This window comes from Ambystoma mexicanum, chromosome 3p (genome assembly GCF_040938575.1).
Source record: "Ambystoma mexicanum isolate Mex_15411 chromosome 3p, UKY_AmexF1_1, whole genome shotgun sequence".
NCBI lineage: Eukaryota > Metazoa > Chordata > Amphibia > Caudata > Ambystomatidae > Ambystoma > Ambystoma mexicanum.
In genome coordinates this window covers 803,436,217-803,449,327 of record NC_090925.1, presented here as the reverse complement: position 1 = coordinate 803,449,327, position 13,111 = coordinate 803,436,217, and the positions used below count along the sequence as shown (strand labels likewise).

General features: G+C 44.4%; 1 protein-coding gene across 1 annotated transcript in view; it reads right to left on the bottom strand.

Moving 5' to 3' along the window:
* LOC138580905 (zinc-binding protein A33-like) overlaps window positions 1–13,111 on the bottom strand; it is a 138,819-nt gene that overhangs the window by 63,994 nt on the left and 61,714 nt on the right. Inside the window, exon 3 of the mRNA XM_069651823.1 lies at window positions 8,755–8,850. Within this exon, the coding sequence (XP_069507924.1) occupies window positions 8,755–8,850 (96 nt within the window). The remainder of the gene's footprint in view (window positions 1–8,754; window positions 8,851–13,111) is intronic.

Sequence of the window (13,111 nt, the reverse complement as noted above, 5' to 3'; positions counted from 1 at the left end):
CTGGCGGCCCTGAAGCACTACGAGTTAGGGCCTGGATATGTAAGGTGGGTGAAAATTTTATATAGCGAACCGCTGGCTAGAGTTAAGACAGGATCTGTGATATCGGAGAGGTGGCAGCTCAGCAGGGGTACTAGACAGGGGTGCCCATGGTCTCCAATGCTCTACATACTGGCCCTGGAACTTCTAGCAATATATCTGAGGCAGCACTATGACACCATAGGCATCGAGGTGAAAGGGGAGCGGCATTTGATCTTCCAACATGCAGATGACATGCTGCTGTATGTGCGATTCCCAGAAGAAAACTTCCAGTACATGCTAGAAGTGCTCGGGAGATACACCGCTGTCTGGCATAGCCGTGAACCCCCAGAAGTCTAGCTTGTTCCCATTAGGGAGGGGGGTACATGGGGATTCCAGCGAAGCGGTTACCTGTATTGCAGGTGCTGTGGGTGGTTAGTACATTTCGGTACCTGGGGGATAGACATATCACACCGTGGAGGAAGAGCATAGGTGCAATACAGAAGTAGCCATTTAAAAAAAAAAAAACGAGAAGTGCATGAAGTTTTGGGCAAAGCTGCCTTTGGCGATGATGGGGTGGGGAGCAATGCTAAAGACGGTGGTCCTGCCGAGGCTCCTATACTACTTTGGGAACATACTGTACCTGATTCCTAAGAAGTTCTTCACCAAATTGAATAGCATGTGTAGGGACTTTGTGGCATGGCACGCGAAACAGTCGCATTATGGAAGCTTCAGAACTTCCATGGCAAAGGAGGAATAAAGCTGCCCAACTATGAAGCGTACTATGTGGCAAGCCAGTTGCAGTATGTTGCCAAATGGCTCTCTGACGAAGAGACCTCTGAACTTGGCTGTTTGGGCGTGATTGTGCACCTTTTTATTTGAAAAATGTGGGTACCCAGGGCAGAAATGGTGGGGCGCCCTAAAATGATGCTACTGGGGTGGAAGGTGTGGTGCAGGGCATGTCAAATGATGGAGGACCCGTCCCCATGCTCACCGCAGATACCATTGGTTGTATTGACGGGGCAGACACTCAGCTACGATTGATACTCAGGAACCACTGGGAACCGGCTGGGGTGGCAACAATGGATGATATTTGGCAGGAGGGCTCTAGTATTACTTTTGAGGGGCTGCGGGAAGAAAATGCGTTGCACGAGGGCCAGTACATTACATATCAGAGTGGTACAGACGAGAGAACATGGCCTGAAACTTGTGTTGGAAGCATTAGACGCCACCATGGAGGTGATATGACATAGCTGAGGGGGGGGGGGTCACGAGATTTCCAGACTGTATGAAATGTTGATGTCTAAAGTGGGGAAGGAGATCACGCAGTTGACGGCCCCAATGGGAGACGGGATGTGGGAAGGGGCGCAGGGGTATCATAAGGGGTCTAGAAACAGATTCAGCTGTACATAACACACAGGGCCTATGACGCCTTGGAGGACATCGAGATTTGAAAATGCAGGGCGGCAAGCATGCCCCAAGTGTGATGAGGAGAACGCGGGCATATCTTCTGGTCATGCCCGATCATAGAGCGATTCTGAAGGGGAGTGAAAGAGAAACTGGAAGAAAAAGGGGTCAAGATAGTAGTGGATACAGTGTGGGCCTGTCTGCTGGGGAGGGGGGGGGTCCCCGGACCACAGAAGCTCAGGCATGTAAGTAAGCTGAGGGATCTGGCTTATGTGCTCGCAAAAAGGATTGCTATGGGATGAAGTCCTGCCATGTGCCAAAGATAGGGGTGTGGTGGAAAGATTTGCAAAAATGGGCGGAAGCCGAAACCATGGCATGGCAAGGGGACCGAACCACAGGATGCGAAAACTGAAGGTTTAATGCAATAGTAGTGGTTAGAAGTTTAAAAAAAATATATATAACTACACTGGAAGGTGCAAGTAAGCCTAAAATGGTACCGTTTAATTTCAAGCCATCTCCCCCTCCATTTCAAAAACAGCAACTTATGGTAAAGGGGTGGGGGTGGTCCTACAGAGTCTAGATCTATGGGGCAAGTTTTCAGGCAGCTCAATAAAGGAGACTTCAGAAGTAGTATTACCCCAATTTCATATGTTAATCTAATTAGAAAAAGATATTTACTTTTGACAGTGAGGAGGTTGGTGCACTTTTGGCATTTACCTACCTTGCCCCTATACATGCATATCACATTGATTAGTTCTTAAAAAATAATCCATATTCTCAGTTGTGCAATTGGGTTCCCCCAACCACCTTTCAGAAGCAGCAAATCATTTAGTCAGTCTTCGAAATGCAAGGATGACGGTCTAATCTCCAACATTTACAAGATTTTAAAAACTTCTAGGCTCAATTTGGAGTTCCGATTAGCTACTAAGTTCCCCTTATTGCATATGTGCTGGAAGTTGGTGAAATGTAGAGATTCCTTGTGAAAAGGAGATCTGTATTTTCCCGTGGACAAAGCACTCTAAGGTCAAGGGAGGAACTCTCGTATGGGGAATACAGTGGGAATTTAATCCAACTAGATAATTGGGTAATCCAAATACACCCCACTATGAGCGAGACGTTCCAATATAACAGGCTTAGCCATTACAGACATACAGTGGTCGAAGTGTACAAAAGTAGTAGTGGAACCATGTTGCCAGTTGGCCTTCCCTGGCTCCCCACAAACCCCATCATTGCACTACAACACACAATCCAAACCCACAAAGTGCAAGTTTCAACTTCTTCCTACACATTCCTTCACCTCTTCTCCCTCCCTCATCTCAGAATGTTTAAACTCTTGGAAAAGCTGGCCATCTCCCAGCTTAAACTTCATGGTTGTCTCCATGACCATCAGTCTAGCTCGAGAGCTGCCAGAAGCACGGAAACTGCTCTCCTGAACATACGTGAAGACCTGCTCTCCAACCTTTATCTAACATCTCTTCTGTCCTCATCCTACTTGATCTCTTCTGCCTTTGACACAACCATGCCATCCTGCTCAACCGTCTCACCGATCAGGCACTGGCCTGCGTGACCCCTTTCCTCTCGTATCGTCCCTCCCAGGTCCAGCTTGGGTCCTTCATTTCCTCCATCTCACCCTCTACTGGTGGTATTCCTCAGGGGTATAACTCTCCCTGGCTGTTCAACCAATACCTGGTATCCCCTTTCCCACTGCATTGCCGCTCTGCTCCAACTTTCAGTGCTACGAGGATGACTCTGCTCATTTTCAGGCTTCCTTCTGCCACCTCTTCTCCCTAACAATCGCCAACTGTCTTTCTGCCATCCTGGAGTAGTGTGCCACCAATGATCTCTGCATCAATGCCAGCAAGACTGAGTCTCCTTATCAGCACACCTGCACCCTCCTTCCCAGTCACTCTGGCCAGCCTTCCTTGGCCCTCTTCCTGCTCCCACCTGCAAAGCTAAGAACCTCAGGGTCATCTTAGACTCCAGTCTCCTCCTCATCTCAGATGGTTCTAAGAAGTCAAACCACCAACTGCACCTCCTCAAAGGTGTTCTTCCTTTACATCTCCTTCCCCAGAAGCAGTCTAGAACTCTGGTTCTCTCCAGGCTAGACTATTGCAACAGCCACCTTCCAAATCTGCCCGCTTCTACTCCACCCTCTGCCACTCTTCCAGAAGGACTGCATGACTTACTCGGCCTCAAGCCCAGGGATCGTATCTCTCCAGCCCTAAAATCTCTTTGGCTCCCAGGGTTAAATTCAAGACTGCATGGTCCAGAAGGCTTTCTGGGGCCTGGGTCCAAAATACCTTCAACTCTACCTCCATAAATACCTCCCCACTTGAGCTCTTCGCTTCTCCAGGCTACAAGTTGAGGGTAGATCTTTCATCGGCTGGGGCCTGCCTTTGGAAAAGCCTCCCTACCACTCTGAAACTTGAGAACCATCTCCGGAAGCACCTCAAGACCTTTTCTTCTTCCTTCACTCTTCCTCTCCCCTGCTGATCTGTCTGCTTCGGCTCGGGGCACCTGGTTACCCTCCGATTTTGGGCCCAGGTCCCTGTCCACCCAGCCACACACCTGCACTGTCTCCTGGCACACCTTGCACTTGGGTCTGTATCTGTAACCCTACAGTCCCCTTACCTGCACTTAAACACCCATCTGCGCTTTAAACCTCACATTTGCCACCTTGCTAGCTGACCTACCATTTGTTTTATCCTTGCTCAGCACTTCCCCTCCCCCTTACACTTTTCCCCCCCTCTTCCCTGCACTTGCGTTCTCAATGTCACTGGGCCTAGCAAGATAGTTTTGTCCCCTTGCCTCGTTGCACTCTGAAACATTTGTATGAGCGCGATACAAATAAAATATACACTTATTGTAAAACTAAACCACTGCAGAACTGTTTTTAAATGAAAGTATAACATTTTTTAAAAAGTAGCTGAGCGGTGCCGTGACCAAGCCACACCGGAGATGGTGGCATAAGTGTGGAGCTCCCTCTGACAGAGGAACACTCAAGTCACTGGAACATTGAGAAAGCAGCAGTTTTCGTTTTGATGAGTTTCCTTGCTGTAACGTTTAAATCACCCTTACGTGCTGTTGGAAGCTGTGTGAGGAAGCACAGTGTATGTCACACAGGGTTAGACTGCTTTGGATCTTCATGACGTCCTCCAGTGTTCAAGTGAAGACAACAGCGACAGACCTCACTGGTAAGCGTTCTAGGTTTGCTTTTCCTTCGGAGGCGAATTCAGCCCCAGGCACATAGCGCATGGAGCTTACTAGTTTGTCATTGATCTATGGTCTCAGAGGGTGTGATCTGCTGGTCGCTGTTCAGCCCATCATTTTGTTTTTTTGCCTTAACGTCCTCTCCTACGCTTGCCAGAGTGCCCTTCCTCACTCTGCTGTATTGCTTCCTGTCCCACGGCGTGATGATCATTGTTACTCCCTGGCTTCTAGAGTGATGCTGTGTCCTACTCAATACGGACACCAAATGTTGAAATATACTGTGTAACTATCAACTGTCACTTATTGTTTTTGGCACACTAATTTTTCATTGCAAATATGGCCAACATAAAAACTACACCTGTATTAGATAACTCCCGTATCTAGAGAGAATTCTGGAGGGTGTAAGCAATATTTGCTCTTCCATTTCCACACTTGACTCGATCCTCCAAACATTCAGGAGGAAGAAATAAAAGGCTTTAAAACATGAAATAAAAATGTTCAGGCAGATTGGAGCAGGAACTTTGTTGAAGATGGTGTGGCGGGTTTAGAAACAATGCAGCAAAAAAATACTGGACCTTGACAGAATTAGGTGGAGACACATTGTAGAGAACCTAAGCTTTTATGCGATTCCTGAGAAAATTAGTTGACCTTACATTCTAACAAATTGGATCCCCTCAACTATTTCACCTCCACTGTAACTACAACAAGCTCATCGACTAAGGGCTCAATTCTCTTCCAACAACTCTACGCCAAGACCTTTTAATGTTTCCTCCGACATCAGCAAGCGTGCCAAGCTTTGCTAGCTGCCAGGAAAAATTATATTCTTTTTCAGGGTCAAAAATTCTGATTTTTCTAAGCCCACACAAGGCAAAAGAAAAATATGTCTAGCTATGAGATCTCCTAGGCATCAGATACAGACTGCTTGAGCCTGCGAAAATTATCACAATTCCAGATGGCCAAACCAAGGAATTCACTGAACCCAGCGAATCCTTCAATTTACTAATCACTTCAACCTATTACAATGGAAATCACCCTCAGATCAGACATCCTACCCTTCCAAGTTCGACCTTCATCCACAAGCCCTCCATAAAACCTCAAAGAATAAACAAATCAAACTTTATGTACGAAATATATCTTTCAACGTTTCCTTTGGTTTCTTCTCCCATTTCTAGAAGCTCCAGAGACAAATCTAGATCACCTATTACAGAAGCTGCTCTTGCAAACCATTTCTACTCTATTGCAATGTTCCACTTTGATTCCTACATATTAACATCCGGTCGAATATATCTTCACTTAGCTATGGTGTTGTAGGTTACTTCATATGTTGCCCTACTCCGTTATCTTCATCTGTCGATTAGCTAATCTCTTGTGTGTCACTGCACTCTTGTAACTCCATTTGTTATTTTTATTTCATTTTGCCTACTGATGTTTTCAACTTTTGCACATTAACTCTTACAATCATTGCTTTCCTTTGTATGTCCTTTTCCCATGTTCCCATCCTGTACTTCTCCACATTTCCAGCGTAGCTGTAATGCTCGTAAATCAATTGCCTGTTCACCTACTATAATGCCATGAGTTTGTCCGATTGTTCAGTTACATTCATATTTGCGATGCCCATTGGTCAATTGATCCAAGATTGTATAATTACTAATGTCCATTAAGGTTATCACTTTAAATGCCAAAGTCATATATAAGGTTGACCCCGCCTACCTTCAAGAAACTTGTCGACAGAGAAAACTACAAAATTAAAGCATCTTTGATTAGTCATACCCTCTTCTCAAATGCTTATGTGGTGTCTCCATTTTGACCATCTACAGCCTAATTCACAGAGCATTTTCCAATGGGGTATTGTCATAAAATACATGTGAATTAGGCCATTAACCTCAAATAAAAAGGACTGCAAAGACCACCATTATTGATGCAATCAACTTAACAGTGACTATTAGTTCATATTTATGGCCCTAGTGCTCCAGACACCCTTTTCTGGACCAACTTCAAACTGAAACTTGTGCAGAAAAACTATGTTGGAGACATTAATCAAGAATTTGACTTCACTAATCTATGTCAAACTTCGCAATAACTTACTTTGATATGTTAAATAGCCTTTGACTCTTGGTGTTATCACCCTGATGGATTTTACTTTTCCCTCCGCCTCTCACCCCCAATCCTCTTTAGATCAGGTTACATATTTAAGCCATCGCTAACCACCATCATTAATTCTGACATTGGTTCCATAACCATTTCTGACCATGCACCAGTCTTTACCACTTTAGAATGGATACATAACCCTAAACTCCACAAGATGGAGATTTCATTCCCCCCCCCCTTAAGGGCAGCTCTTTCATTGAAAAAAACGAATTCTTTTATTAAAGAATTCTCAAAATCGCCCAGAACATCCATTCACAACTAGGATAAAGCTACCCAACCTGGGTTTAGAGTCAGATTAACACATTATTAGCTTCCATTAAGGATCTTGAAAGGCATTATGGTAACCCTGACCCTATTGTTGCCATGAGTACATGTATACCAAATGTACCGATAAAGTTGCAAATTCTATACTTCGTTCCAAGTGGCTCCAATAAAGCTGGAAAAATTCTGGCCTCTTACAAATACATCACCTCTTCTGATGGTAATAGTTTAAAGTCAAAACCTTTAGATTTCTATTCCAACCAATCTTTCTTAAAGTTGTCTGAAATTCATTCTTTGTAAGAAACATTCTATAGACCCCATTGATCACCCCTTAATATACCAGTGTCTTAACAAATTAAACAAACCATTTTAGACCTGAAACTGAGTTTATGGACATACTCATTTTGCTGAAATTGAGCATAGCATTTGGTGAGGCTCTCCTTATATTATTTCTAAAACCCAATAAAGATCCCTTGCTTGTCAAATCAGAGACCCATTTCCCCTATGAACTGATTCCAAATTTAAGTCTTAAAACATTTAGAAAATAATCTTCCCAAACTCATTCATATTGATCAATGATTGCTTAGCCCTTCTCGCACTAGATGCAGAAAAAGCTTTTCACCTTGCTTCCTGGACCTTTAGGTTGCACTCCTTAAAATGGCCACCCAAATTCTCATTAATAGCTCTCCTCCATTTCAAACGAGGAACTCGACAAGGCGGCCCATGGTTTGTGTTGGAACGCCACCCTACATAGAAGATCAGACTGTTTGGATCTTGATTAATGTAGAGCTGCTAGGAGTAGATTTTGCAATGCAGTGCAATACAGGTATGTCAGGTAGAGGGTTGAAGAAAGGCTTGCGGGCTATGTTGTTGCTGGCCTCCACTATGGAGCTTTATTAGCCTTGGCAGTGGTGTTCAGTTGTCTGCGTGTAGTTGCATTCCTTCGGCAGGACAAGGTCAGATGTGCTGCAAGATTGAGAAAACCTTGGATTTGAGGGTGCATAGTTCACCAAGGCATGGGGTGGATGGTGGTTGCGAGGATGGTGCAGAGCTCCTGAAGTAGTGAGACAGTCTTGTTTTGTCTGGAGGTAGATCAGCCAAGGGGAGGTTGAAGTTGGCGAGGTCATCCGTAACAGCTTCTACTGGGAAGTTCTTGAATTATCTGAAGGCTTGTTTGGTGGGTTTTCAATGGGTGTTTAGCATAGCAAGGAGGGTCGGGGTGACTAATGTCAAAGGGGATTGCCACATGCTAAGACTAGCTGAGCAGGATTAGAGAGATGTGATGAGGTTGGGGATAATACCTTTCCTGGGTGTGTGCAGGGCAAACTTCCGAGTTCCAAAGAAGTGGAGCTCTTTCTTCATGGACTTGGTAGCTGGCTTGCCAGTGATGTAGAGGTCACTGAGAAAGATCTATGTATGCATCAAGACATGGTGACAAAGTCAGTCAATTGAGTTGTTGGGCTTGGGTGGGCTGTAGAGCTTGGGTGGTCTGGAGAGAAGGATTAACGATGGGGAGAGCTTGAAGTGTTTTGCAAACAGTTGACATAATAGTCACAGTATAAAGAAAAATAGGATTTGGAACAAAAGCCTTACCCAATACTATGCACAACATTTATCTCCTTTTTATATAGGGGTATGCCTAGAGCCTCTAGCTAAAGGATTTAAAGTGGCCTCCAAGCGTCTGTTCTAGTTGGAGCTGCTCCAAAGACTCACCTTGTGATGTCTCATTGTCTTTTCTTGGTCCTTTTCTAGATCCTCAAGTTTCTTCATAGTGGACCTCAGTGGATTTAAGGCTAGGCTTAACTGATCCTGCAATGCAAAACAAAAAGGAACATTCACTATACAATGAAAACTCCAAGCATAAAGCCAATGACATGCCATCCACACACTCAACAGGAGAGACTAGATAACAAATGGGTTCACTGTTGAAGAGGATATAGCCCCCATACAAAAGGGTACAGGCAGCAACCACGATAAGGAAAGGGCAAAACCAAAGTGGTACAAATAAATCAAGGACCACTAGCAGGAACGTAGGAGAGGATGAAGTTGAGACTGCAGCTCCTTACCATCTTTCCAGGCTAAAGTGAGAGCAACCTGCTGTAAAAAGGGCCAACAGGAAAGCATGGATGATAATTCACCAACAGAAATTATAGAGCAGAGACTGGACACTCAGTTAAGACAAGGACATACCTGAGAAAAGCCAAGAGCATCGGAATATGCCATTTAGTAGCTTGCACACAGTTGACACCTTGTGACAATTCTCCAAGCAGAACCCTGCCTGAAGATCAGCATCCTCCCGTGACAGGCACCATTTCAGGCCCTGCACATTTTGTTTTGATCTAGTGTCACAATTTGAATCATATCCTGCATGCCAGAGCCCAACATCCATCCCAGATGCAGTCAAAATGCCAACTTGAGGCGATGGGGCAGATCGTTCTAAATGCAATGCCTTGGAGAGGGGGTGGGATCTCAGAACTTGGAGGAGCAATTATTCATGAGCAGAGGCACAGACAGGGTAGGGCCTGAGCAGGCAAGGTCCAACCAAAATCTGTAAATGCCCATTCCGCAGCACTGTGTGGTCATCTACAGATGTTACTGTCATTGTGGTGGGCTCAAACTACATTAGCTTCAGGCCCCACTTGTTATACAATCCTGGCTATGTCTGTTGATTAGCACCCGACACGTTTACTACTCTATTGTTGGGGCCTATTCCTCCCACTCCAGCCCCAACAACTAGGGGACTTGAAACGAAGTGCAATATGCCAAAACCATGAAGTAAAGATGCAACGCACCTGCTGGATTAGTCCCCGCCATTCACTATGGCAAACACGGGTTCACTTATCCGGACTGTGGGAAGTGTAGTGAGCAGAGGTTTAATATACTGAAAAGACTCGCCACACCAGTTTTTACATGAACCAGAGAATAGACACTAACCTAACAAAAATACAGTGGGCCCCTACCGACTATCCAAAAGGCATCCCTTCCAAAAGGCTCAATTCGTTGCCCATCAAAACTAAGCCGGAACAGTTGCCAAACTGCAATTTTTAGCCCTAGAAGCCAGCCTTCCATACTTACGTAAATGTACTAGAGCAGGTACTGCTCCAAGTTTGAGTCAGCTCTGCCGCCTCTCTGAATCATAGTTCTGCTCTTTTTTTGGAGCTTTGCTTTATATGCTCAAAACTAGGTGGGGTTACGTTTAACAGCCAAAGCTGAATCTGGGACTGGTGTCTTAATCTGGTTTCTGATTAAACCAGCCGGCTGGTTTTTCCATAAATTTCAAAATGGAAATTGTTAAACCGGGTGATGTCGGGGCCCAATCCAGGTTTCCTCCCATGACAACTCCCACAACAATCACTAGCTCGGTTTCATGGGATAAAAAAAAATAAAGTGTACTGTATTCCCAGTGGATATTTCAAGCAGCTGAAAATGAAAGTGAAGTTATTTACAGTGGAGAGTTCCAACTGACTAAATGTTAACTGTTGAAAACAAGGATTTTATAATGAATTGAAAGTGAAAGTCATCAGGAGGCCAACCAAACTAGTTCTACTTACAAATATTCTATATTAAAATAATTTCATTTGTGAACAAAGCCGGTGTATGGCAAATTTATTGCCAACTATAAAGGAGCCCATCCCCACTAACAGTCTAACGAGCTGTATACATTTTAAGGGCATGTGATGACTCCTATGGAGTCATCACTGAACCCCAGCCTAATGTCTCCTTCAGGCAATGGACGTTGGGGTGATGAAGTGCCTTCCTGGAGAAATGCAGTATTCTTCCATGTGAGGACCCCATCATTCCAGAGTTCCTGGTGGCATGTTGTCATACAAATCCCTTCATTTGTAAAATCCTAAAAAGCCTTCTTACCCATTCACACTTCATTCGGGATTGTTTTAATTTAAACAAAGATTCAAAACCATACAGCCTTAAGACAAACTCCTATGAACTTCAAAGCGCATAAAGCCTCAAGTACTGAGACGAGGAAGATTAGGAGTTTGCAGAATGAAAGAATCAAGCTAAACATGCTTACCATTTTTTTTATCTTATAGAAATACGCTGCATGGGACATTTAAAGCTGATGAAGACCTTCCATCCAAGAGAGAAAGAAGCTGTAGAGCGAACTAAGTGGCACAGACAGCAGATGGAAGGAGGTGAACCACGCTGGGAGAAAGATGCTTTACGAGCATCTGCTTGGAAGCACACTTACCCAGAGATACGTTAATATGGCAAAACTGCAGCAGATGCTTTAGGGACTGCTCGAAGGTAGACATTAGCAACAGGGCTGTTGGAGGTGCAAAACCGCTTAAGTGTCACTGGTTCATGAACGCAGTTCCAGTGCTGGAACCAAGTGAGGTCTGTGAAGCTAGAGAAAGCCTTCCTAGAGATGCAGCTTCACCGCACCTGCGTGCCACAGTCCAGAATCGCAATCAGACAGCATGATTATGCCAATAGTTATTTGGCCACTGGGGCATGCAGACAGGCACATGGTCAACTTTTTTGAATACCAACCAAGTAAATTGAGAATACAGAACTTGGACAGATCCTCATGCGAGATCAATATTGGGAAAGTTGGGAGTAAATGAGGATAACTATGATAAGTCGATTTGGGGAAAATTGGGACAAGCATTGTCACAAGCACAAGAGTACTAATGAATACTAATGAAGAAAGCCCGTCTCCATAGCAAATAGTTCAACAAGCAGTACCTCAAGCTAAATAAGCATAAACTGTTAAGTACACCCGTGTAATACTTGGAAAGTGAACATTGTAGGAAGCCCTGGTGAAAGAAGCACATCAGGCAGCAAGCCCTATTCAGAGATGGATACCTGGCAGATGATAATCCCCAGGGGTGGTTGGGGGGGGGGGATCTAAATACTTTAATGAAGAGACATTAAGTGGAAGAGACCTTCTGCAATCCTTACAAAAAGCACAATTGCTTTGGAGGAAACGGTCATTCTTAAGAAACGGTTGTGTAACAGACATTTCTACTACTCTGGGGGAGCCATTGTTTGAAAGACCATTTTCTCATCCCCCAAGAAAGTTAAAAACCACTACTTAAGTTGCCAAGAGATACATTGCCCAGTCTTGGAGCACCAGTTTTTCATCTTTAAGGAAGTGATGTGAAAGGCATTCCTACCACTCAAGTACTAACATTTCCAATATTCTACCTGAAACAGTTCAGGGGAAGGGAATCGTCTCCTGGAAACGGGATAGTTTTGCTGGGTTTATATACCTTGTTAATTTTTCTGTTTGTTTAAAAGCAGAAACATTTGCCTTGCAAATTTTAGTTCAGGGTCAGATACGTTTGGGACACAAGGATAGTTGGCCAATTAGACGAGACAGACTCCTAGTTTTAATTTCATAGTCCGGGAAACTGTAGGATAGGGACAGGAAGGACTTTATCAAACCCCTTCATATTAAAATAAATTGTGTAATGTTCATTACACCTTTGTGACTGCCTCTCATTTTGAGCTCCACAGGGCATTAAAAGAACATTGTATGCAGGGGCAGCCTGCAGTTTCAGCTTTATTTTACACAGATCACACCTGCAAATAAATCCACCATACTCCTTGGCAGATGCTAATGAGGCATATTCCACTGGAATTCATTTTATGCTGCAGGAAACAGTCTCATGCAGGCATAAAACTAAGTGCTCTACTGAGCTGGAGGAGCACAGAGATGCCATCTCAGCTTCACTGCCAGCCTATGAATCAGGACAACAGGAAAGTGAGCTGCAGCAGGAAAGCAGGAAAGGAGAACAAAAAAAGTTTTGCTCACTGAAATTAGTGCCTTGCATGGAAATGTGGAAGCATTCCCGCACATTTGTACAGTTTACCTTTGATTCCCAACCGGGTTACAGCAGCCCACATCGTTGTAGAAGGCAGGGCCAATGCGAGGTGGATGTAAAGGGGAGGGAGTAGTTACAAATATAGGGCATTGTCCTGGATCTGTGCGTTTTTTTAGGCAAGGATAAGTATCCACACACTACCACTTCAGCTCTTTATGAAACGGGCATGCTGTCCATGTGTGGTCAGCCTACACGTGTTTCAACCTAGGGTCTTTAGCAAGGCC